The sequence below is a fragment of the Nicotiana sylvestris genome, chromosome 8 (genome assembly GCF_000393655.2).
Source record: "Nicotiana sylvestris chromosome 8, ASM39365v2, whole genome shotgun sequence".
NCBI lineage: Eukaryota > Viridiplantae > Streptophyta > Magnoliopsida > Solanales > Solanaceae > Nicotiana > Nicotiana sylvestris.
In genome coordinates, this window is record NC_091064.1 from 219363644 (window position 1) to 219390860 (window position 27217).

The 27217-nt window shown below is 37.2% G+C and overlaps 1 protein-coding gene across 1 annotated transcript; it reads left to right on the top strand.

Annotated features, from left to right (window-relative positions):
• Nucleotides 1-5694: 5694 nt before the first annotated feature.
• On the top strand, nucleotides 5695-18506 carry LOC138876381 (uncharacterized). Its single transcript, XM_070155294.1, has 6 exons — nucleotides 5695-6169; nucleotides 6257-6388; nucleotides 6479-7140; nucleotides 7320-7544; nucleotides 7953-8102; nucleotides 18339-18506. The coding sequence occupies exons 1-6, from the start codon at nucleotides 5749-5751 to the stop codon at nucleotides 18504-18506; spliced, it is 1758 nt and encodes a 585-aa protein (XP_070011395.1). The 5' UTR covers nucleotides 5695-5748.
• The last annotated feature ends 8711 nt before the right edge of the window (nucleotides 18507-27217 follow it).

Genomic DNA, 27217 nt, shown 5'->3' on the forward strand with positions numbered 1-27217 from the left:
AAAGGTTCCATCAAAATCCTAGATAACAAATGACAAAATTACAGAATAATACACTCCATAAATTGACTTTGCACTATTTTAGCCTAGTTACAAGTTTGCAAATGTGTAGCCAAATATCAATAAGATCTTTTCTTTCTCCATTCCCTCTAATTATAATTTATAATAACCTCATTCATTCCTACCTACCCCTATTGTAGCTCTCTCCTCATTTTTCACCCATAATTAATTAATGAAAAAGAATCATATGCAAACAAAATTGAAAAAAAAATTAGTTCCTCATTCAGTCAACACTCATTCGTGCCTTCTTCCATAACCAATGCTTCTCTGTTTTTTTTTTTTTTTAAAATTTTGTATATCTTCAAGTTTATACATACCTATCACAACTTCAAAACGCAAAAACAGACGCGAGAAACCTAAAATCTCATCTCCTTTAATGCTAATCTTGTTAAATTTCGATTATGATTTTGTGAGAAATTTGGAGTAGATATTGTTTGAACTTATTAGAAATAGTCTAAGTAGGTTGTACATAAAGTTTGAAGTTATTTGCTGGAGATTTGGACTAGTTTTATATAAGAATTGCAAGTGAAAATCGTACAAAAATTTCATCAGCGATGCTTATACACTTTTATACAATATTATATACTTTTATAAAAAGAGGTACAGTATATATATATATATATATATATATATATATATATATATATATATATAGTTGTATAAAAGATGTATAATCACAGAGTGAAAATATTCTTGATACACTATGTATATAGGTATATAAGAAGAATGAGAAGAAGAAGAAGAAGAAGAAGAAGAAGAAGAAGAAGAAGAAGAAGAAGAAGAAGAAGAAGAAGAAGATGCGAGAAATTCACCAAATACCTTTAAATAATGTATTAACCTTGGATATAATAGTGTATAAGATGTGTTTATACACTATTATATACTATTTATACATTATTATACAATTAGTGGAGCTTCACAGCATGTTCTTCTTCTTCCTTGGGTATCATCTGAAATTTAATTCAAATATAGCCTAAAGCTACTCCAAATCACTTGAAATTTAAGTTTTTAACTCATCTTGATGATTCCAATCAATTGAGACAACACCCATTCCAAACAACTAACAAATCTAAAAACTCAATTTCTGAAATTGAACTCAAATACAGCCTAAATCTACTCCAAATCACTTGAAATTTAAGTTTTGAACTCATCTTGATGATTCCAATCAATTGAGACAATACCCATTCCAAATAACTAACAATTGGGAAACTCAATTTCTGAAATCGAATCTTCGAACCACTTGTAATGGTGACTTTTATTTCAAATCCTTAGTTAACCATTGAAATCCAGAAAAGAATTGAAGGAGAATAACAATACTAGAGAAATTTTGTGGTGCAAAGGCTGATGTGGGAAGGAGAAGAAGAACGAAAAAAAAGGGAACGAAGAAAGAAGGGGAACAAAGAAATAAGGGGTGGGCTAACCGGTGAAGATTAATTTTCAAATTATGTACAACCTAGGCTATACTGGGTAAGGGCTTTAAACATGGGCCATTTTTTAATGGGTTGTTGGGTCAAGTGACAAGGAATGTAATTCTCCCATAACAAATTAGCTATTCATAATAGTATGTAAAACTACAATACTAAAAGTCATATCCAACAATGAAAAAATAGGAAGAGGAAGGAAAAACTCGTAGAAGAATTCTCCGCCTTGCTCCTATTGTGTCTCTGCCTCCTTAGGTCGAATCTGTGTCAAAAGTATGTCCAACCTCTTAAAATACTATTTTTCCATGTATATATACCAAGTAGGGTCGGGCCCGAACAATCATACCTCCTCCTACGCGAAAAAGGATAATTTTTCAGGTCTGGAGGCTCGCGGTCCGGGCACGGTATTTTCCCAGTGCACTGCCTCAGTCCGCGTCTCGGTCCGCGGTAGCGGTTTCGACCGCATTTTTCATCCTGTTCCGTTTGGAATTTGGAAAAACATAAAACATGAAAGTTGTAGCTTTTGAGTTAGCTTTCCAACCATATATTATATAGCCCAAATGGAGTTCAGAGCAAAGAGCTATGTCTATTTTACTAGACAGTGCGCAATATACCTACTCGAGTCTCCGTTTGTTCTTAACTATCAAATTTGACCCCCGAACACGATCCCGGCTTAATTCCTGGGGCTTTTACTCAGACTTCAAAGCTCCAAATCACTAGAATTCATTCCATAACATCTATATAGCTCGGAATTACTCCTACAAGGCATAAAACACACCATGAGCGCAAAACACTAGCGATTAAAGCTCAAACTCAATTAAAGTACAATAAATTAGAGCGTAATAAGTGACTAAAATACGCAATTATAGCCTATCATCAATCACCACGGCAACATAATGAAAGCTTTTGTAGAATTCTATGGCCCGTGTAGTAATAATTTAGCAGAAGCCAAGGCATTATTGCATGGTGTTAAGTTATGTAGTAATTCTGGTTTAACCGTCGACATGATTAATAGAAGGATGATACCTTCTTGGCAAATCAAACATATTATTGAGCAGATTTGGGAGGTAACAAGCACTGGATATTTCAAGTTTACACATACATTTAGAGAAGGCAACACGGTCGCAGATCAACTTGCTAACCTGGGAGTAAACTCACACAATTACGCTATCTTCAATAAAGGTGTTTCGTTGCCCAGAAAGCTAGGTTAGAGCTTCAATGAAGTTAGATCAAGATACAACAACAACAACAACAACAACAACAACAACAACAACAACAACAACAACAACAACCCAGTATAATCCCACTTAGTGGGGTCTGGGGAGGGTAGTGTGCACGCAGACCTTACCCCTACCCTAGGGTACAGAGACTGTTTCCAAATAGACCCCCGGCATCCTTCCCTCCAAGAACATCCCACCTTGCTCTTGGGGAGACTCGAACTCACAACCTCTCGGTTGGAAGTGGGGGTTGCTTACCATCAGAGCAACCCCTCTTGTCTAAAGAAGTTAGATCAAGATAATTACCAAATTTTCGATTCAGGTCCAGAAGAAATCACTTTGTTGTAATTGATGATATCACTTGATATTGTATTGCTTAGAGTGCTTATGACTTGATTGTATGTAGTTCTGGTTGATATGAACTATCCAACTTGTAAGGAGGTGTCCTCCATTATATTCTCAAAGAATTCTTCTGTGATCAACTGCAATCTAGATTGGATTCCACCAATAAGTGTAATTGAGGCCAAGGTTTATGCCTTCCTCCGTGTAATCGTCATTTTTGGAGTATGCAGGTTGGAGTCTAGCTTAACTCCTCCATCTCTATGCTAGAACTTTGATTTTTTTTAAAATGAAGACTAGCCACATACATATGAGATTTGCCACAAAACACCCTAATCTATACGAGACAATAGAAACAAGAACAAATAAAACAAAAATAGAAATTCATTTTCGAGATATAATCCCCTAGTTAAAGAAAAAATGTGCCTAGAATAAATTGAAACTACGGGCCTTCTACTTAGGACTAGCACATAAATCCACTCGTTAACCCACTTGCAAAGTAGAGTGGTTCTCTTCTTACTCAAAACTAGGCACTACTGACTAAGTAAAAATAACACTATATAGCCGTGGTAAAAATAATAGCCAAAAAAATGTATACAATTTGTATATTCTTTGTATATATATACATTCTGTATGTTATAGAGTATATAAAAATTATACAAATTTTATACATTTTTTCGGCTACCATATATATAAATAGTTTCTGATGCGGGCTAAAAGTTATAATAGAGGGAAGTGCACAGGTAGCCGATTTCAGAACCCCCATTAAGTTATACCCGATTTCAGAAGCTCAATGGGTATGGGCATCTGAGGTTAATTTCAAGTACTCATGCTGAGCATGGGTATGTATCGAATACCAATATTCCATAATAAATACCCTAATAAAGTTTCGATTATTCATATTGAGCACGAGTAGGTATTGGGTACTCGTGTTGAGCATTGGCGGATTTACATACACACTTGTGGGTATTTAACCACCCATTAACTTTGATCGTATTTAGTAATCTGCATAGACACAAAACTATTTAGACAAATAGATTGAGTGAACGCTTATAACTAAAAAAAAATTCTTCTTCTTTTGGAATTTTGACAATTAATTACCCATGACTTTAAAATTCTGAATTCGCCACCGGTGTTGAGATTCCACTTTTCTTTTATCTTCTTTACCTTTTTTATATTTTTTCTATCTCGCTATTTATGGATCGATTGCCATAGAAAGTGACAAAAAACCAAGATTTATGGATCGTTCGTCACAGAAAGTGAAAAGAAGAAGATTAAAATTAAAATTTAAAAAGTTACCATGCAGTAGATAGCTATGTCATGACTCATCAACCATCCTTTAATATTGATAAATCAATTCAGTCCTTTTATTCTACATGAACCTTCAGATGCAACAATATTGTTCTCAAACGGCTAAGTTAGTTTTGTGCCTTTGGCTACTTATATGTGTTTCACCAAAAATCTGAGTCCTTGGTCAAAGCTAAAAGAGAAATTCGGGTTACTGATAATCAGGAGACAAAAAATAAAATACTTTTGAGAACAATGGTAGAAGGTAAATAGATAAGTATTTCAATGAATTCTCAATAGTATTCCGTGTCCTTACAAATGATGATACTTCTTCCTTTTATAGATCATTCTAGGTAAAGGAATAAAGCCTCAGCTTTAATGATATAATCATGAGCAATAAATGACATTAAATAAGCCGTTATACAATCATTCCTATTAAATACCAACTTTATAACGTATCAGACATTTAATAATGAATTTGGACTCCTTTCTGTCATCTGATCCTTGCTTTCAATGCCTTCTAATCCGTTGGCTGTAAATAATTTAAATTGGTACGAGACTCGTATCTATACGTCGTCTCGTGCTTATTTAAATTCTTCTTCCCGTGGCTGTTTTCACCGTGCTTCTTAGTCAATTGCTGTTCTTTGACCATTCAACTAATCCACGTGTCATGCCACATCATTTTTAATATAAATTCAGTTTTTTTCAAATACAGATAGTCCCCCCACTTTCCATTTTTTTTATCAATTAAATAATTGGGAAGTGGATCTTCATGTAAAAAGAACTTTTGCCACAATTAATGCTCATGACAGTACTAACGTCTCAGCAGTCTTTTCCATTTAATGTTCTGTCCATGTGTCATTTTATAATTGATTCCGCTATTCATACCCTTCTTCGAGACTTCTTCATTCTCACTATTTACGAAGTGATAGCTGCCTTTATTATAGGCTTTTCATCATTATACTTAAAAAGTTGACGGTTCCCATTTTACACATAACTTTGTCTTCCTTTGTCTTCTTCACAAATCTTCAGCACATACTTTCTTCTTAACAATGTCTTCTTCAAACCCTAACCGTAAAAAAGTTCCAATTCTAGATCAGTTCCCCAACGCCCCTGTTAGACACAGAAGAAGCGGAGGAAGTAGGCTTCGAACAGGGTTAGAATCTACGCGAGGCGGCTCCTCTGGTTCTTCTTCAAGGAGTTTTGTCCCAAAAGCCCCTTCTTCTAAAAGTAGGGAAATTCTTGATACTTCTCAAGAACCCTCAGTTGATGATATAGTTCCCGGCGATTTGTCTTTTGAAAGTGACAAAACGTCTCTTCAAAAACAAATTAAAAATTTAGAAAGAGCCGATACTTACCCAACATTAGTAACCGAGCTTACAATCCCCACCATAAGAAGAGATTGTAACTGGAAGGATAGTCTCCGAATGTCAATTCCTTCCCCAAATCAAAGAATTTCCTCTTTTAGAAATGGGTATTCTTCTGTTTACACTTACCCCTTCACTTTAGGTTTTAATCCTCCGATTGACCCAGTTATTCTCGATTTTTGTCGTTTCTTTACAATTTGTTTGGCCCAAATTGGTCCATTGGTGTGGAGAACAGTGGCTTGTTTGAGATATTTATCATCCAAGGCCAATGTCAATTTCACCTTTTCTCATCTCATTCATCTATACCATCCCAACTTAATACGCCATGGGGTTTTCACCTTAACTGCAAGGAGCAAAAAAGTTTTGGTAAACCCTGAGGATGACAAAGATCGTGGATGGTATATCCGTTACGTTGCTGTCCGTACAGTGGATTTGATTGGCGAAACAAATATTCCCTTTCCTGAGAAGTGGAATTTTGAACGTAAGTTTCCTCTTATTTACCGTACCTACTTTTGAGAATTTCAAAAGAATGTTGTTTTTAACCTCGTCCCTTCTTGGTTTTTTGTAGCAACCATGGGAGATGTGGAACCTATTCCCAACTTTCGTGGTTGGGTAGACTCACTTTTGAAGATTGCTACTAGGGAGCAGAGAACTTGGAAATCAATTTCTTCTTTACATGGCTGGAAAGTCAAAACACATGGTATCCCCCCTTTTTTTTAAAAAAAATTTTGTTTTACATGTTAAGCACTTTTTCCTCAACTTTAATCATGTATATCCATTCTTTAATCAGGATTTGGCATTAGAGGAATGACAGTTGAAGTAGCTATGGCCATTCGCATGTCTGCGAATGCTGCTCTGGATTTAGATAAGGCTCGAGCCTTGCTGCCTAAAAGAAAAGCTACAAAGGAAAGTTCTGAAGAAGAAGAGGAGGGTACCTCCCTAATTACCAGGCCAAGGGCCAGGAGACGAATAATCATTGATAATGAAATTGAAAACACTCCTGCTCGTACCTCCGCCACCGAGCCTGTTTTGATTCAATCTGATGAGGATGCCGAACCAAGAGATAATAATGAGTCAATTCAGCACCTTTTTGACAGTGGTTTCGGGAGTGGCGAGCTCGGACCTGTTTTTGATGAAGCTCATATTTACTCATTTGTTCCTATTTCCTTCATTCCTCTTCCAGCCGTAAGTGTTTCTTTACCAGCTTTAACAACTTCCGTTTGTTTGCCAATTTCTACTGCTCCTATATCTGTTCCCTTGGCTGCTTCAACCGCACCTGCTTCTGCTCCGGTGTTGGTTTCTACATCTTTTCCCTCCATTCCTTCCGCTGCTCCTCTTCCCTCTGTTCATCATACAGAGACAAGTTCTAGCAGCGGAAATATGACAATGAGAAGTGTTACTTTGGAGGTTCCTGCCAATCATAGCCTCCTGAGGAAGACCGGCAGAGCCGATGTTTGGCTCGAACCTCTAATTGGAGATATAGAGAAGAAGAAGATGGAGAGCCATAGCTGCTTAACTTTGATGAACGACGTAGTTCATTCTACTTTGAAGGTATTTCTACCAACAAGTTTTTTTTCTTTTTTTTTTTTAAATTATCTTCAATTTCTCATTTCCATGACTTACCTCTGTAGGCTAACCTTATTAGCACGGAATTAATGAGAAGAATTTCCTTACTGGAAAGAAAAGCTCGTGAGTCTGAAAAGTCTGTCCACGAGGCTGAGGAAATAGCTAGGGGAGCCCAACTTGAAGCAACCAACTGGAAGGAGCAGTTCGAAAATGCTCAAGGGACTATAGAAGAGTTGCAAGAAGATAAAAACCTCCTAGAGCAGCAAAACCGTGGTTTAACTTCTGAACTGGCAACAGTCAAAGCCTCTTCAAGCCAATTGAAAAGAGACAAAGAGCTTTTGGAATGCTCTTTGTCAGAACAATTATCCAGAGCTAGTGAAGAAGTTAGAGAGCTGAAGGCACTTTTGGCTAAAAAGGAAGAATATGCAGGAGAGTTAGTGCAAAGCTTGACTCAAGCTCAGGCTGACTTACAGACTTCTTCTGACGAGATTCAAGCCTTGAAGAGTTCTCATGCTTCTCTTGAAGCTTCCCTTGATTCCCATTTAGCTGAAAATCAAATTTTAAAAAACGATCTTGCTATGTGGGAAAAGGAATATGGACTTCTAGAGGAAAATTTTAACATAGAAGTGAGTTGGGCTTTTCTGAATTCTCGTCGTGATGCTTTGACGGAAGCTGCTCAAGAGGGTTTTGACTTGCAGTCTGAACTGGCCAAAGTCATAGATACCATCGAGAAAAGCCAACAGTCTACTGATACTCCTTCTCCTGCCCTTGAAGTTCCTGAAAATGTTGCTATTCCAGCTTCAGAGGGTGAAACTTCTACAACCCAGTCTGTGGAAGTTGAAGCTTCCGTGACAACCCCCTCAATTGAATGATGGTTTTATCCCTTAGTTTTTTTAAAGGATTTTTTGGTGAAAGTCCCCAGTTATCATAATGGGGCACTTGTATAAACTTTTATTGACTAAGTTTCTACTTAGTCTTTTTAATTATATCAAGAAGTTTTATTAGTACTTCAATGTGTTCTACTCTTGCCTTTTCTTTACTTATTTAGGACTTATAGAATAGTTTAGCATTTTTATCCTTTGAAAATGCTTTATGATTCTTCCCATGACTTATTGACATGAGGCTTATAAAAGAGGGCCCTTTTATTTTATCGACACTTAATGAAGAAGACGTCTCAACTTCATAATGGTGTTAAAATACGATGAAAGTAATAGGAAAACACACGTTTTGTATGAAACAACTTTGGCAAGTTTTCATTCATAAACTTTTAACAAGTGTTTGACTGTTACATGTATTACAATACATCTACAACTTTTCTCGTAACTGTTTTTCTTGTAACAGATTTGTAAATAACATAAACTAAACAAGGTTTTTTTTATAACCTGTTTCAGTACATAGTCATGACCCTATCTTTACATGTTAAGAAGGGTTTGAGAGGTGACTTTGTTTATGAGTTTGAGAGATGACTCTGTTGTTCTCATGAATGCTGAAGACTTCGTAACTTCTTCTCAACACTTGCTTCTTTGTGGCCGATTTTTATTCGATACTCGTATCTGTTTCTTTGCACCTATCTATGTATAATATGTAGTCCCCCAAGTGTTTGAGCGGTAAAGTATGAAGCCTCGAGCACTTGTTTATTTCTTTTACTTTGGCCCTTTTCCTGAAACAGAAAGATATACGGGACTCGACGGTGTGATTATAGATGAAGACTGCCTAACTTGTGTGTATTTCCATCAGATTAATTGTAACCCTGGGCTAGGAATTTAAGCATACTCCATTTTGCCTTGCAGGTTGTGACTCATCATTTGGCACGAGTTAGGATATTTAGCCTAGCATCTAAAATCGTTAGTAAAATATTAATAAACCAAGAGAAGAATTTTTACATGATGATACCTGACCGTAGGTACTTTCTTAAAAGTAATATCTTTTTAAGTGGACAGGATTCCAATGTGAGGGTAAAACTTTACCATCCATTGTTTCCAACTGGTATGCTCCTTTTCCCGCAATGCCACGGACTTTGTATAGTCCTTCCCATGTTGGACTTAGCTTTCCTGAGTTAACAGCTTTTGTAGATTGGAACACCTTTTTAAGCACGAAGTCCCCAATTTTGAAAAATCTGAGGCGTGCTTTCCTGTTGTAATATCGTTCTATTACTTGCTTTTGTGTTGTCATCCTTATCAAAGTAGCTTCTCTTTTTCCTTCAAGTAAATCTAGGCTAACCCACATCTCTTCATTATTGGATTCCTCCGTTGCCTGATCGTACCGTGTGCTTGGCTCACCTATTTCAACTGGTATTAAGGCTTCCGTACCATAAACCATCGAAAATGGTGTTTCTCCAGTGCCTGTTTTGGTCGTTGTACGATAAGCCCATAGTACTCCGGGTAACACCTCAGGCCAATTACCTTTTGAATCTTGTAACCTCTTTTTCAAGTTATTGATAATAACTTTGTTAGTTGATTCCGCTTGTCCATTCCCCACTGGATGATATGGCGTAGATGTTATTCTTTTGATCTGCCAACTTCGAAGAAATTCTGTAACTTGTGCTCCAATGAATTGTGGTCCATTGTCACATACGATCTCCTTTGGTACTCCAAAGCGGCATATTATATTTCGCCATATGAAGTCTTTAACTTCTTTTTCTCGTACCTGTTTAAATGCCCCTGCTTCTGTGCATATTATTGCCGTACCTTTGACATTTATCACATTTGGACACGAAACTGGTTGCCTCTTCTTCCATCTTAGGCCAATAATATCCTGTGCGAATTAACGTTCTTACCAGTGACCGTCCTCCTGCGTGATTCCCACAATGTCCTTCATGTACTTCTCTCATGACATATTCGGTTTGAGAAGGGCCGAGACACCTTGCTAGTGGTCCGCCGAACATCTTTCGATAAAGATTACCTTGATATAAACAATATCGTGCAGCTTTTTTGCGAAGCGCGTAAGCCTTTCCTTTGTCATTAGGCACGGTTCCGTGCTGTAAAAAGGCAACAATTTCATTTCTCCAATCCCATGTTAGATGATTAAAATTTACCTCGTTTTTGTCAGGTTCAAGAACGGAATGAAATAGATGTATGACTGAAGCATCTGTATTGTTTGCCACGTCTGCTGCGGATGCAAGGTTTGCTAAAGCATCTGCCTCTACATTCTCATCTCTTGGGACTTGCACTACTTTCCAAGTTTGGAATTGCTTTATTAACTCCCGTACCTTTGCGAGGTATTCTTGCATTCGTGACTCTCTGGCTGTGTAAGTCCCCAGCATCTGATTAACCACGAGTTGAGAATCACTCTTGATTATAATCTGTGTTATGCCGAGTTCTCGTGCCAATTCTAAACCTGCAATTACAGCTTCATATTCTGCTTCATTGTTAGTTATAGAATGACATTTTATAGCCTGTCTAATGGTCTCACCCGCAGGTGGTACGAGGACTATTCCTAAGCCTGCCCCTTTTACATTAGATGAACCGTCAGTGTATAAAACCCAAGTCCCCGGGTTCGCACCATTAAAAACTAATAATTCTTTTTCTGCTTCTAAATGCATCCCCTGGCTAAAATCAGCCACGAAATCAGCTAGTACTTGAGACTTTATAGCGGTCCTGGGTTGATAAATAACTTCATATTCACTTAGTTCTATAGCCCATTTTGCTAATCTTCCTGAAAGTTCATGTTTATGCAAAATATTTCGAAGCGGAAAAGCAGTAACTACAACAATGGGATGACATTGAAAATAAGGTCTTAACTTTCTAGATGCCATGACCAAAGCTAATGCTAATTTTTCTAGCTGTGGGTATCGTGTCTCAGCTTCCAATAAGGACTTACTTACGTAATAAATAGGAGATTGTTTACCTTGGTCCTCGCGGACTAAAACAGCACTTACCGCGACTTCAGATACGGCCAGATAAATGAGAAGTTTTTCCCCTACCTTCGGTTTTGCCAACAACGGTGGTTTTGACAAATAAGTTTTCAAATTTCTAAGGGCTTGCTGACAATCTTCATTCCATTCAAAATGATCTTGCTTTTTAAGTGCAGAGAAAAACTTAAAACACCTTTCTGAGGATTTGGAAATAAATCTCCCCAAAGCTGCAATTCTTCCCGTTAATCGTTGTACTTCCTTTTTATTAGTAAGGATATCCGGGATTTCTTCTATTGCTTTGATCTGAGAAGGATTCACTTCAATACCACGGTTAGAAACAAGAAAACCCAAAAACTTACCTGATGCAACTCCAAATGCACATTTTTCTGGGTTGAGTTTCATATTAAATTTTCGCAAAATTTCAAAAGTAATAGATAGATGAGAAATATGATCATGAGATTGCTGGGTTTTGACGAGCATATCGTCTATATATACCTCCATTGTTTTCCCTAAATGTTCTTGGAACATTTTGGTGACCAACCTTTGATAGGTTGCCCCAGCATTTTTGAGACCAAAGGGCATTACTTTATAACAATAAGTCCCCCTGTCTGTGATGAAAGAAGTTTTTTCTTCATCACCAGGATCCATTTTGATTTGATTATATCCTGAGTATGCATCTAAAAAACTTAAAAGTTCATGACCTGCGGTCGCATCAATTAGTTGATCTATATGTGGTAAGGGAAAGGAATCTTTTGGACATGCTTTATTTAAATCAGTATAATCTACACAAACACGCCACTTACCATTTTTCTTAGGTACAACCACCGTATTAGCTAACCAAGTTGGATATTTTACCTCACGGATTGATCCGATTTTTAATAATTTTTGGACTTCATCCTGAATCACCTGGTTCTTGAAAGCACCTTGTTTCCGTTTCTTTTGCTTTACTGGTGTGAAAGAAGGGTCCTCGTTGAGTTTGTGAGTCATCACATTTGGAGGTATCCCTGTCATATCAGCGTGGGACCAAGCAAAGCAATCTAAGTTAGCTTTTAAAAATTCGATTATCATACCTCGCATGTTCGTGTTTAAATTAGCCCCGATATAAACCTTCCGTTCAGGCTGTTGATCAAATAACATCACTGCATCAAGCTCTTCAATCGTCGTTTTGATGCTTTCATTCTCTTCAGGTTCTTGAATTGTGTCAGGCCTTGAGTCCAAATCTGTTTTCTCTTGTTCAGTTGAAGTTTGATCTTTTTTACTTTCAACTGTTTCCTGTAATTGCTATTTTGCTTTATTTAAGGCGCTCGTACTTGTTACAGCGTTGACATTTCTGTCCATCTGCTGATCCCCACGAATTTGACAAATTCCCCATGGTGATGGGAATTTGATAACTTGATGCAGGGTTGATGGGACAACATCCATATCGTGTATCCATGGCCTTCCCATGATCATATTGTAGGCCATTTCCATATCAACTACCTGAAATTTAGTTTCCTTCACAACACCCATAGCAAAAGTTGTTAGTATTACCTCACCTTTTGTTACTACACTTGAATTGTCGAAGCCTAACAAGGTGTGCGCCTTGGGTAACATTTTGTCTTCAGCTTGCATTTCCCGTAGTACCCTTAGTAATATAATATTTACAGAACTTCCTGGATCAATCAAAACTCACTTTACATTAGTATCATATACAAGTAAAGATATTACCAGTGCATCATTATGTGGAGTTGTCACTCCTTCGTTATCTGCGTCATCGAACGAAATGCTTTCATTGTCAAGGACCTGCCGCACCCGTTTCCCGTGTGTAATCGTTACCTTAGAAACCTTGTTGGAAGCTGTGTAAGTTATGCCATGAATATCTTCTCCCCCGCTTATGACATTCACTGTCCTCTTGGGTGAAGGAGGTTGTGGTGGTTCTTGTCTGTTTTTCATATAAGCTTGTTTTCCTTTCTCACTAAATAACTCAGTGAGGTATCCTTGCTTCAATAAATGATCTACTTCACTTTGCAGGAATCTGCATTCTGAAGTTTTGTGCCCGTGATCGTTGTGAAATTCGCACCAATGATCCGGATTGCGTCTACTTGGATTTGATCGCATTTCTTTCGGCCACCGTACCTTATCTCCCATGCTTCTTAAAACAGCTACGAGCTCGGAGGTAGAGGCGTTAAAATTATATCCACTGAATCGTGCCTTTAAACTCCTGTCATCATCACGTGATTCTTGTCTATTCCGATCATTCCTGAACTTTGAAGAAGAGCCAGAATCCCGGTTCCTTGACTTTTGATCGTATTGCTGGTTATCTTGCTTCGACCGTGGGTCCTTTCCTGCAGGTCCCATATATGGATCGTACCTGTTTTTACCTAATCTTTTTTCGGAATCTGACCTTCGAGTACTGCCCCTTTCTTCATGATGGAGCTTAGGTACGGTATCTTCTTCGATTCGCAGCTTCGTGCTATACCTGTTGTAAACATCATTCCATGTGGTTGCAGGAAATTCTCGAAGACTTTCTTTGAGTCGTCTCGTGGCTTCAGAACTTTTGTCATTTAAATTACTTGCAAAAGCTATAGCAGCCCAATTGTCAGGCACACACGAGGTAGAGTCATTCTTTCACGTTGGAATCTATCAACGAAGTTTCTAAGCAACTCCGAATCCCCTTGTTTGATTTTGAAAATATCTTCCATCCTTTTCTCAACTTTTTGTGCTCCCGAATGTGCTTTAATAAAAGAATCTGCAAGCTCAGCAAAAGAATTAATAGAATTTTCAGATAAAAGAGAATACCAGGTTAATGCACCCTTGGTGAGTGTTTCTCCAAATTTCTTGACCAATACTGATTCAATTTCTTGTTTGGTCAAGTCGTTGCCTTTCACGCCGGTTGTAAATGCAGTCACGTGGGTCTGTAGTACCATCATATTTCGGGATGTCAGGCATTTTGAATTTTTTCGGAATTGGAAGGGGAGCAGCACTAGGCTTCCATGGTTGTTGTGACTATTTGTCCATGTCTACTCCTTTTATTACAGGTGGAACTCCAGGGATTTGTTCTATTCGCTCATTTTGTTCCTTCAGCTGTTTCTGCAAGGTTAGTACTAAATTTTGCAAATATGAATTATTTAAATTACCTGGTCCCCCTTCTTGTGGTTCACTGGGGGTTGCTCCGTTTCCAGAATTATCAAGACCAGAACGGGGGTTCTCCAATGTATTATTATTAGGAGTCGGTGTAGGTGGCGCAGCAGGCAATCGACTAACAAGTGCCTGAAGAGCTTTGCCGACTTGTGCATCGATTAGCTTTTGCAAAGCTTCAGTTGTAACTCCTTCAAAATGTTCAGATTGCTCTTGTTGATCAGCACGGGATTCAGTAACAGGAGTGCCTTCACGAGATTGACGTGGTGAATTTAAAGGAGAGGGAACCACGATATCTTGATTTTGATGTATTTGATTCTCATGGTTTCCCAATGTGTTGTTACTGTTGTTGTCGGCGTTATTGTTTGACATGGTGACGATAATAGATAAGATATAGCTTAAAAGGAAAGATTATCAGATTCCCGGTAACGGAACCAATTTGTTTCACCAAAAATCTGAGTCCTTGGTCAAAGCTAAAAGAGAAATTCGGGTTACTGATAATCAGGAGACAAAAAATAAAATACTTTTGAGAACAATGGTAGAAGGTAAATAGATAAGTATTTCAATGAATTCTCAATAGTATTCCGTGTCCTTACAAATGATGATACTTCTTCCTTTTATAGATCATTCTAGGTAAAGGAATAAAGCCTCAGCTTTAATGATATAATCATGAGCAATAAATGACATTAAATAAGCCGTTATACAATCATTCCTATTAAATACCAACTTTATAACGTATCAGACATTTAATAATGAATTTGGACTCCTTTCTGTCATCTGATCCTTGCTTTCAATGCCTTCTAATCCGTTGGCTGTAAATAATTTAAATTGGTACGAGACTCGTATCTATACGTCGTCTCGTGTTTATTTAAATTCTTCTTTTCGTGGCTGTTTTCACCGTGCCTCTTAGTCAATTGTTGTTCTTTGACCATTCAACTAATCCACGTGTCATGCCACATCATTTTAATATAAATTCAGTTTTTTTCCAATACAATATGGATTCTTGTGCTTGTTTTATTTAAATTTTCATATAATAAAGACTAATAAAACATTAAACTATTTCAAGGAAAACAAATAAAAGATTTAGTTTGTGATAAGTAATAATCATGACCTATACCATCTTTTGGATCCTTCCTTGTAACAACTTTGCTTCACCGCTACCTAAAACTGTGACTTTTGTCACATTTTACTCTTTGAAAGACACCAACTTCAGACCTGGTACTTCGTCTTTCTTTATTGCATGGTCTGTCAAAATATTGGAGAAAGTAATTTCATATTGTAACATTCAGAACTGAATAACTAGGGTCGTGAAAAAAAATATATTAATAAAATAGAAAGTTAAGTAAAAGGAAATTCTTTTTTTGTGACATTTGACATTGCAATTTTTTTAGGCAAAAGTGATAGAAGTTGAAACTCTAGTCTCAAGGACAACGACTAGATTACTTCCAACACCTTATCCCTACCAACGGCATGCATGGAATTTTATTTTATATTTGAAATTTAGTAAATAATTTAAAATTAAGCTTCCACATATAGATTTCCATTAAAAAATCCTCGTCCTAACACATTATTCTGATTGTTTCTGAGGTTTAATCTTTATAACACGATTATATGAAAACTTTACACCCCATGTTACTAATAGTCTTTTGGGCCAAACTTCCAAAATCAACTTATTCTGAAAAGTGATTTTTGAAAGATACTTTGATGAAAAACAATTTGTATTTGACTAATTAATTTAAAAAATACTTTTTAAAGTAATTAATATTTGAACAAACTTTTAAAAGGTGTTTTGAAGTGCAATTTTCAGTATTTTTTAGGAGAAACTACTTTTTTATACTTCTCAAACATAACTTCTGCGTCTATTTAAAAGCACTTCGTTTTTTTTTCAAAAGTTCGGCCAAACCCCTTAAAATTTAAAGAAATATTTTTAGATAAAAAAATGCTTTTACCCAAAAAAAAAAATTTGGCCAAACAAACTATAATGCTACATATAGTTTTAAAATGCTGGATAAATTAGACTTAAATAATCATTGTATTTTTAACCATTTGAGGAGAGGAATTTCACTTTTTTTTTCCTTTTCTCATTTGTAAAGGACCCTATATCCATTATAAATTTGTGGGACTAAATAGAGCTTAGAGAAAGCATCAAAGACAATGGTCAAAGGAAAAAGCTATCCTAAATAAATGGGCGTGGCGTTGTGGCAGCACTTTTGTAGCCCCGAATTCTCCCAATAGGAGACAAATTGAATCTCACAAGTATTCTATCAATTTTGTAAGCATCAAAATCAACGTCCATAAACTTCACGACTTACGATATTGACATGAATAGACAATACACAAACTTCACTTACCTATCAATGGGATATAATCCTATGCTTGTGCTTGTTAAGAAAAAGAAGAACGGCCCACCTGTCTTTTCTTCTATTTTAGATTGAATATTAAAAGAGAAACCCCCAAAAAAGGAAAAGGCAAAAAAACATGATGAAAAGAATAGAAAACAAAATTTTTCTAGGATATCTTTGCCTCCACTTTACCCTGTTTGTTGACCGCTAAAGACACTTTATAAGTCCAAAAGTTACTACTCGATTCCAAATTATTGGCAAACTCCCTACATGTAATCCTACATTTTTTGTGACTTTCTCAGCTAGACAAAGATTTACCCAACTAGAGGCAAGGTTAGAATTTATAGCCTTCGAAATTTTACACATTTAAATAATTGAGCGTTACACGTTAGGGGAACTTCGATAAAAGAGACCGGAACCTAAATAATGTGTGTTTGGACTCAAAACACATAAATAAGTGTATTAAAAAAACGATATTTCTATATATAGCGTGCAACAACAACACACTATATATTAACGGTAACGTCTGCCGTTTGTTACACACTATATGTGTCAGACGATTTGACTTCTCATATAACGTGTTCAAATTAAACGCTATATATAGCGTTTTCAAATCATACGCTATATATAACGTTTAATTTGAACTCATCTTCTTCCTCGACAGAACCCTCCCCCATTTCTTTACAAACCCTCCCTTTTCCTTCTGCTCCCCCACCCCCAACTGCTCGACAATCTAAAAAAAGAATTGTGGTCCCCTCCCGTCACACAAAAGGTCAGGAACGTAGGTCCTCCATCGTAGTAGAACATTCTGGATTCGTGGTTTATCTCCTTCGTCTTCAAATTTTCACGCATTACACACACAACATCGAGGTATTTCGATTTATTTTATGTCCAAACGTGTATAATAATGTATATCACTGCCTATTGAATGTGTTTCCATGTCCTTTTGTGTTGTATTTGCAAAACTAGTAAGTTATATTTATCCGGACTTAGATATTAGTGTAAAATTTAGATTGAATTTTTTATGTTAATATAAGTATTTAGATATTAGTATTTTTATGTCATTATGTGTTTTTATTTGCTAAACTAGTATTGTTGTAGCTATTTTTTTTTAATGTTATGTGATTAAAATATATATGTTGTTTATATTTAGTTTATTTATTATCGTAGTAAAATATAGAAACTTTTAGCGTAGTAAATTGTATAGTATTTTAGCGTAGAATCCTTGTAGTTTAAGTAATTTTAGAATGATAGATGAAAATATATACTTTGTACAAATTTAGAATTTAAATTATAAAACAAACACACACAAAATAATCGAAAAATTAAATTTGACATACAAAAATATTCACGATAGTTTGGTGCTACTGGGCCTTAAATATCGAGTTTGGAACCCAATTGTTACATATATTTTGTACAATTAAATCTCTAAAAAAATTAGAATTTAAATTATAAAATAAACACACACAAAATTACTAAAAAATTAAAATTGACACACATATTTATTCATGAAAATTTGGTGCTACTGGACCTAAAATATCGAGCCTGGACCCAAATTGTTACATATACTTTGTATAATTTAATAATTAAAAATTTAGAATTATAAAACAAACACACACAAAATTATCAAAAAATTGAATTTGACACACATAAATATTCATGTAAATTTGGCGCTACTGGGCCTAAAATACTGAGGAAATAGTGGTACGACAATTCAAATTGTTCTGACGAATTATATACTTTGCTATTCTGAGTTTTTGACTCTTATGTAGGTTACTACTGGACTAACGGCCTCTTCTACTGATCCTGTCAGCACCACTGATGATCATGCAGCGGTGCATCCGGCTATAAGGCGGCGATTTGATGATGACGATCTTGATAGTGTCCCCAGGAGGGATGCGATGCGCCTCAAGCCAGCGGCTGCGTTGAGGCACACTTGATGTGGGACACACTGATTTTATTCATTTTTATTTGGCATTATATGTACATTTAAAACAACTTTTATATAATATATGAATTACGTTTTGATTTCTCTGTTAAGTAGCTAGTTTCGTACGGCAATAAAAACACAAGTCGTAAAGAAGTAAAATTCCACTACAATGACTGGAAAAAAAAGTTCATTGTCACATCTCCTTTTTCCGCACCCGAGAGGGTACAAGGGAGTTTTTCCAATTAAAGGACAATCGAAAGGGGATTTATGTTTTTATTTCAGAGTCGCCACTTGGGAGATTTAGAATGTCCCAAGTCACCAGTTTTAATCCCGAATCGAGGAAAAGAATGACTCCATGTTACAGTCTGCGCTCCAGAAATCCGGATAAGGAATTTTGTTAACCCGAGAGAAGGTGTTAGGCATTCCCGAGTTCCGTGGTTCTAGCACGGTCGCTCAACTGTTATATTTGGCTTGATTATCTGATTTTATACAAATATGAACTTATGTGCAAATTTTAACCTTTTAACTGCTTTTGTCGTTATTATTATTTTACAAGAATTGCAACGTCGTGAAAACATATCTTGAACCACGTTACATCGATGCACCCGTGGTTGTTGACATATCTCGACTCGGTTGAGATTTGGATTTGGATCACATAAATGTGCACCCAAGTTTAGGGAGATAACATTATTAAACACGCGCCTAAAGAGACTATCGCGTTATTATTCTGGGAAGGCCATGAAATTCGCTAAACGGCCCTCTTGAATTCTAAGTAATTTTAAAACAAGTATTTACTGAGGGCCCCGCAATTTGTATTTTTTTATTCGGCGAGGCTCATCTCATTCTTATTTTTTAAAGGAATTTGCAACGTCGTGGACATGCATCTCGAACCACGTCACAATCAATGTACCCGCGATTTAGAGACACATTTCAACTCCGCTGAGATTTGGATTTGGGTCACATAAATGTGCACCCGAGTTTAAGAAAGTAGTTTAGTTAAAGGCGCGCCTAACGCGACTAACGTATCATTTATTTTGGGAAGGCCGTGAAACTCGCTAAACGACACATTCCGAAGTCTACGTATTTTTTAATATACATATCTATGAGGGCCCCGCGAATTGTATTTTTATTTGGCGAGGCTCATCTCAATTCCATTTTTAAAGGATGCCATTTTTAATACCTTTAACAATACCAAACCCTACAGCCATTTTACAACTAAAATCTCATAACTTGTCGAAAGTTTAATAAAAGAAGTTAAGCGAATGAGTGTTTCGGGCATAGTAACAACATGTATTAATACTAATTTTGTCCAAATAAACTAAGAAAATGAAGGGACGAACGAATCAGCGTCAACATGTGTCCTAGAACTCCTAATACAACTAAATCAAATGACATCAAGTAAACAAGAATAACATAACACAAAGATGAACCAAAATGCATACGGTGAAACATAAGCAGAAAATTATCATACCAATTTCTATATTGCATCTTCGAACATTTAACGTAACGTTTCCTTATCTAATACTTGAGGTTTACTAACCTGAACAAAACAGAAATGGATGGAGCCATGTATCAGCCCTCAACATCGACCTCAACGAACAACCTCGACGCACCGGACCTCGACGAACAAAATCGACCTCAAAGGAAACTGAAAGCTCGGCCCAAAAGTGCTAACGACCCGAGATGTTGGCTGTTGCTGGTTATCTTTCGACGCGTCCGACTGATACGAGGAGATGGAGCAGAAGGGATCGTTTGGACCTAAAAAAAAGACTGCTGGTTGGTGGCAGTGGGTCGACGGGCAGCGCGACGCCCGGAAAAGCAGCAGCAGTCGCTGCTTGACGGAGGCTGGACACTGTGGAGGAAGTTGACGGACTGGCGTCGCTGGATGGGTCGTTTGGGCAATGACGACGCAGCAGGAGCTGGGCGTTGTTTGTGGTGGTGTTCGGACGTGAGGCTAGGGGACAGTGACGACGAGGGGGGAAGCTGGTGGTTGACGGACGCTTGGTGGTGGCGTTTTGGACGTGAGGGAGTAGGGGGCAGTGACGACAATGGAGGGAGTCCGGGCTGGTGGTTTTTGGTGAGTTGCTGGGGGGTGCGAGGGTGGTTTTGGACAGTAGGGTCGAGGAAGACGATGGAGTTGGGGCTGGTTATGGCGACGAGGTGATGGAGATAGGAGGAGGAGGAGTGTGGTCGTTTGGTGGTGGTTCCGGCGTTGGGGGGGGGTGCCACCGGTTTAGGGTTTTGTTCCTTCTTCTTTTTGAAGAAGATGAACAGTGGACAGAGTCCACTCTCTTCAAAACCTCTCTCCAGTCCACCCTTTCAAAATCTGTTTTTGGTCCTTATAGCTTGTCCGTGTATTAGCCTTTTGCCAAGAAAAATGGGCCCCACGCGTGTAGGGGTCCAAGGTTTGTGTCCCCCATGCGCGGTGGGGTTCCCCGTGTACGGTGTTCCGTCCATGTTCCCCACGCGTGTCCCCCATGTGTGGTGGACTCGGATTATTATGGGCTAGGTCCGAAAATTAGACCTAAAACCGGGTAGTTTGAACCCGAATATTATTCTTTTGCCCGGATCCGAGAATAAGAACACGACGTTGCTTAACTAATCCTATGTAAGCAAAATAACTACCAAAAATAAGACTAATATTTAAAACAAAACTATATCTTTTTTTAAAAAATATTTTTTCAAGGTTAAAATAGCTACAAAATATTAATAAAACTATTTTTTTTTGTAATTTTCGTTTTTATATAAAGATAAAATATAAAGTAATATTTTTTTGTATTTTTTCAAAATTAAAATGACTACAAAACATTAATAGAACTATATTTTTTGGTAATTTTCGAAATTATGTAAAGTGCAAGATAAGGTACTATTTTTTGTATTTTTCAAGTTTATGAGAAATACATAAACTAAAAATTTATATATATATTTTTTGTAATTTTTCTTTTTGCAATGAAATAAAGTAAAGTAGTCCAAATAGCTATATTAGACCCAATTTCAAATATTCACGCTAAAAATATGAAAATTCTCGGGGAGGGTCAAAAATCACGTGTCTACACTCATTACTAAACACATAGCACAAATACTAGCACAAACACAAACATAGCAGGCCAACATAATAAAAATACATGAAATATGAAAATTACACTAAACACATACATGCCAATATTTAGCCCTGGTTGCCATTTATTCTCCGCTCCAACCACTTAAATCGTTCTTCCAGTTGTTCTTTTTCTTCTTCTACCTCTTTTAGTTTCGCCTTCACCTCCGCAAGTTCCCGTTTATATTTTTCTTTACGCTCCTTTTGTGCATCACAATTTCATTGTGTTTTCCATTTTTCTTCTCTCACCTCCTTCAGTTTCGCCCTCAAGTCTGCAATAATTCTATCGCTTTCTTTTTATACTTCCCGTTGTCTTAAACACATATTATGAAGAAATTGCAGTTGTTCTCTGTAACAATCCTGATAACATGGTTCATCAATCCATTCCTCAAAATCACAAATAGGTTCGTCGGGGACCTTGTAAAACTGATTCATACAGTGCCAGTAGCGGCGTCCAACCTCACCACCGTCCCAACAGTTTTGCATCAAGCATGCTTTTCACAATTGCACTTTGGTGGACGAAGAGGTTGAGCCATTTGGGAAATATTTGCTTTTAGTAAAAAAAAAACCTTACTTTTAATGAAGTTTTTGCTTTTAGTAAATTTTGAGCACACAAAATAACTATAATGTGCTCGTTATTTATAGGCAAGACAACACACACATAACGTAGTGTTCAACGGCGCTAAATACATAACGTACTATGTAATAGCGCTATATTTTGCGTGTTAAATATCATGATATTGACAACTTTATATCTTGTCAACTTTATTTCAGACAACTTTATGTCTCGTCAACTTTATTTCAGACAACTTTATGTCTCGTCAACTTTATTTCAGACAACTTTATGTCTTGTCAACTGTATATTATGATGTTGACAAGACAATTTTAAATTAAATTATTATTTAAATAGGTAAAATGGAAAAATACAAATCATAATTAACAAGCATAATTTTATTTCATAAATCTTGCAACATAGGCATAACAACTAATTATTACAACATCAACTCATGGATAGTTAGGTATACTAGAAGAACACCCATCCCAAGCTTGATTCTGTTGCCACCCAAAGGACATTTTCTACGGGCGTGTCCTGTTTGCGAGCATATACCACATCTGCGCGCATATACGGTTTCACTAACATCCATTTGGTTCTGTATACGCGTTCTCTTCTTCACCTGTATTCAACGCAAATAGGACTTGTTACACACCATTTTAAATGGTTCAGGTGGCCAATAATGCTCAGCACCCACTGGCTGCAACTGTCCAATACATGTGGTAGATGGACGATTTTCCACAAGAGCATAACCTTGTAGATTCATTTACAGTATGTACATTATTACCTCGATTTTGATGGATAGCGGTGCGAACTTCAAAAACATTTCTTTCGTTATCATACTGCAAAAATGAATGTCAATGCGCTCGTCGTCTATATTTCTCAAATCTTTTCATAGGCACTAGCATAAATTCAACACCTTTTTCCATCAATGATGTTGCAGCTGCAGACCTTTCAACAAACCTCTCCGCCATCTGCTTGAACGACAACCGCACCATGGCTGTGACAGCCAATCCTCTTGCAGACTTTAATAACCCGTTGAAAGACTCTGACACATTTATAGTCAGAGTTACCCATCGTCTGCCACCATCCGAATGCAACGTCCACTTTTTAGGGTCATGTCGCATTAACCAACGATAGGCTGGCTCGTCTTCTTGCTTAATATATTCCATGTGCATCCAGAATTTATGCTGTTGGTGGTCTGTTGCTGCCATCCATATCAAATCATAGAGATCCTTGTTGGGATATGCCTTCTGAAAATTAGCTTTAAAGTGCCTAACACAGTAACGATGATAGGCATAAGGTTCTTGCCATGCAGGTAAGTTCTACACAAAACTTAAGATACCACCGTGTCGATCGGATATTAGATACATACCGAAACGCTGTTTCACAACGTGCTCTTTCAAGTGGTTCAAAAACAGCGTCCACGTCTCTTGGTTTTCATTGACACAAATAGCAAAAGCTAGAGGAAATATCTGTCCATTAGCATCTACTGCCACGACTATCAACAGTTTGATATCGTACTTTCCATAGACATGAGTGTCGTCTATGGATATTAAGGGCCGGCAATGCGAAAAACCATCAACTGCTAGTTTAAACGCCCAGAAAAATTAATTGAACATATATTCTGGTTTACCTGGAATACGCTCAAGCTTCCATTCAACAACCGTCTCGGGGTTAAACTGCTGCAGTGCAGCCATGTACCTAGGGAGATCTGCAAATGACTTATCCCAGTTAACATAGAATATTTCAAACGCTTTTTTCGCCCGAGATATGCCTTTCTTTTAGTAATTGTATGGCTATGTTCCTGGTGGACTGCTATAATGCACTCTTTGATTTTATACCTTATGGCTGCTTCGATATATGGAATAAGAACAAGAGAAATCAAGTCAATATCCAAGTTGAAATGATTCCCGTTGAATGTGTCCATTTCGCATGTGTGGGTGAGAATGTATTTACCCACTTTCCACAGACTTGTCTTCTTCTTCATCGCACGCAACATCCAATTACATGGCCAAAACCACCTATGACAAACAACCTTGTATACAACCAGACTTGACTCTCATACCGTTATCTCACGACACTCTTTTACGTTGTGCATTTTACAAGCCCTGCTTAGGCGCGTTTTATCAGGAAAAAGCATGCCTTTTGCCAGCACCGTTGGTCTAGACTCATCCCACATTACTGTCTGAATTTCATCAAAATCCCTTGTTAGAGCTTCCACATCCGGCATGTTTGGCAAGTTATCAAGGTAAGGAACCTCCCTTGAATGAAACGAAACTTGGGACTCATGCACTCTTCGTCTAGGGGGGTGCAACATACTCTCTCGTCAAATCAGGTCCTTCCTTCTTATCCTCCTCATCACCATCCTCACGATGAAAGGGTGTATCGTCTCCAGATTCATCAGCATTGTTGTCGTAATCACTGTTCTCTTCCTCACTCTGTGCATCTGCCAGATCCCGATTTAATACGTCGTCTTCGGGCAGTTGAGTGAGTACATTTGCTTCAACTTGCTCGTTTTCACTGCACAATCAACAAATTAATAAGATGCTAAATTTACAAAATACTTTTCATATAACCGTATCACTTCACTTACAAGTCGTAATGTGATGAAATTCCATGATGGACATTTTCATGTAGGTGATAGCTCCCGGATGGACCACTTTGATCCAACACACCAAAACTATGCTCGGGTTCATTATTTATAAAACTCATATCCGGCCTGTACCCTCTGTTAAATATATGAGCGGTAATACAAATTGAATACAATAAAATTGTACATCGTACCACAAAGGAAAATTGAAGCTTACCACTCGTCTTGTGAATTACGTAAAGCAGGCGGGGATAAGTTTAAATCAAGGAAAACTCTTTCATCAGGAACATGTCCGGCAAAAACTCCTCCAGAATAGCCAGCCGATGACTGGGGGTTATCCGGAACATGTCCGGCCACCTCATTGTTTGGAACATCTTCGACCTTGACGTACATATCTAACATATTTATTACAAGATATTCCCGGTATTCATCCGGAGTCCTCAGAAAATCCCTCAAAGTTTCATCATCGTAGATGTTTAACTCCGAGTAAAAAGCAGCCCCTTGCAGGGTGATGGAATACGGATATCTTTCAGTTACTTTAAGTATCATTTAACGTTTTCTCTTTCCCATTTTTTTACATAACAACGATATCAATTTATCGCACTCTAGTGTAAGTGGTAATTTAACATGACCCTGTGGAGATAAACTATACCTCACAGAGTTATTCTCCGTCACAACCCCACCCCCCCAATATAATGAAACTCTTCTTCTACGCTCTTCAGACATTGCGAAAAATGCTTCAGAGTTTAACAATAAGAAAATATTGAAGAGAATTAGAATTGTATGTGAACGATTTTTCCAAATACTCTGACCACTTTATATAGGAAATGGCTAGTCCGGGAGGTAGAAAATTTTGTATATATAGCGTTTTCTAAACACACACTATATATTGAAATAATTGTGATTGTCAATTCACTTATTGGTGGGGCCAAAATCAGAGGATATCGTTTTCTGTTTGTGCGCTATACATATAGCGTGTAACAACAACACACTATACTTAACGGCAGACGTTACCGTTAATATATAGCGTGTTGTTGTTGCACGCTATATATAGAAATGTCGTTTTTTTTAAATATACTTGTTTGTGTGTTTTGAGTCCAAACACACATTATTTAGGTTCTGGTATCTTCGATAAAACACAAGAGAAATAGAGGGTATATAAGTAAACATGTCTTAGATCCTAGTAACGCATTCTAAAATCATGCGGGTCAAAGCCCAAAGCGGACAATATCACTAGTGAGTTAGACTGTTACATATGGTATCACAGTCACTCCGCGTACAACCTTGAACGGTGGTTGGTCAAACCTCAGCGAGGACGTTGAGTCCTTAAGGGGGGAGGAGGGTGTGATACCCTAGGCGAATTTCACATCGATAAATTACGGGAGAAATGCTGGATATATAAGTAAATAGATCTTAAACCTTAGTGACGCGGTTTAAAACGTAAAACTTACACGGGGCATCCTATTTGGTCGCCCACATTTAACTTATACCCAATTTGTTTAAAACTTTTAACTTGTACCCACTTTTTAAATAATTTCAACCTCATTTCTCCAGAAGCAACGCTACTTTAGTTATAAGGTCAATTTTTTTAATTGAACAGTTCGGCAGTTGTACTTCTACTCCAAATTTACAGCAAATTAGTCTTAGGAAAAAGTTTAAGTTATCAGTAGGATGAGCTGTAAAATTTTGAAATTTTTGTATGTTTATTCGTATTTGAGCTGAGAAGATGTACACTATTTTTCTTAAAAAATTACTGTTAATTATGGTGCTTCAGCTCTAGAGCTGAAGTTCGCCAGTTACAAAACAAAAACTTCAGCTCTAGAGCTGAACTTCGCCAGTTACAAACAAAAACTTCAGCTCTAGAACTGAAGTTCGCCAGTTACAAAAACAAAAACTTCAGCTCTAGAGCTGAAGTTCGCCAGTTACAAAAACAAAAACTTCAGCTCTAGAGCTGAAGTTCACCAGTTACAAAAACAAAAACTTCGCCAGTTAAAAAACAAAACTTCAGCTCTAGAGCAGAACTTCAGGCCCGGCTACTAAAATGCTGAAATTTTGCGTGATTGTCTTTGCTGCTCCAGCCCCGTATACTGAAGTTATGCGAAAAAGCGGGTACGCTTACAATTTTTTTTGCAAAGTGGGCACAAGTTAAAATATGACACAAAAAACGAGTATAGATACAAATGCCCCTTTAAAACCATGCGAAACTAAGCCCAAAACGGAGAATATTATTAGTGGGCTGACCCGTAACTCAAAGGTCAGCTCCGGCCCATACCCGACAACAAGTATTAGTACATGGAACCTTGAGAAGTTACTAAAATTTTAACCACTCTAGTTGTAATAATTACTCCCTCCATTTACAATATTGTAAGGTTTTTTGTTTAAAAATACTTTTAGTTATAAAATCTATGGTTTATAATAATTTATGTAGTTTCTTGTCTTGTACTTTGAACCCATATATTTTTGTAGGACACAGAAACA

Excerpts from the sequence above, each read along its gene's own strand:
- LOC138876381 (XM_070155294.1), top strand. The coding sequence starts at position 5,749 with ATGTCAATTCCTTCCCCAAATCAAAGAATTTCCTCTTTTAGAAATGGG. Across the intron at positions 6,389-6,478 it reads CTGGAAAGTCAAAACACATG|GATTTGGCATTAGAGGAATG; the intron begins GTATCCCCCCTT and ends TTCTTTAATCAG. Across the intron at positions 7,141-7,319 it reads GGAAGACCGGCAGAGCCGAT|GCTAACCTTATTAGCACGGA; the intron begins GTTTGGCTCGAA and ends TTACCTCTGTAG.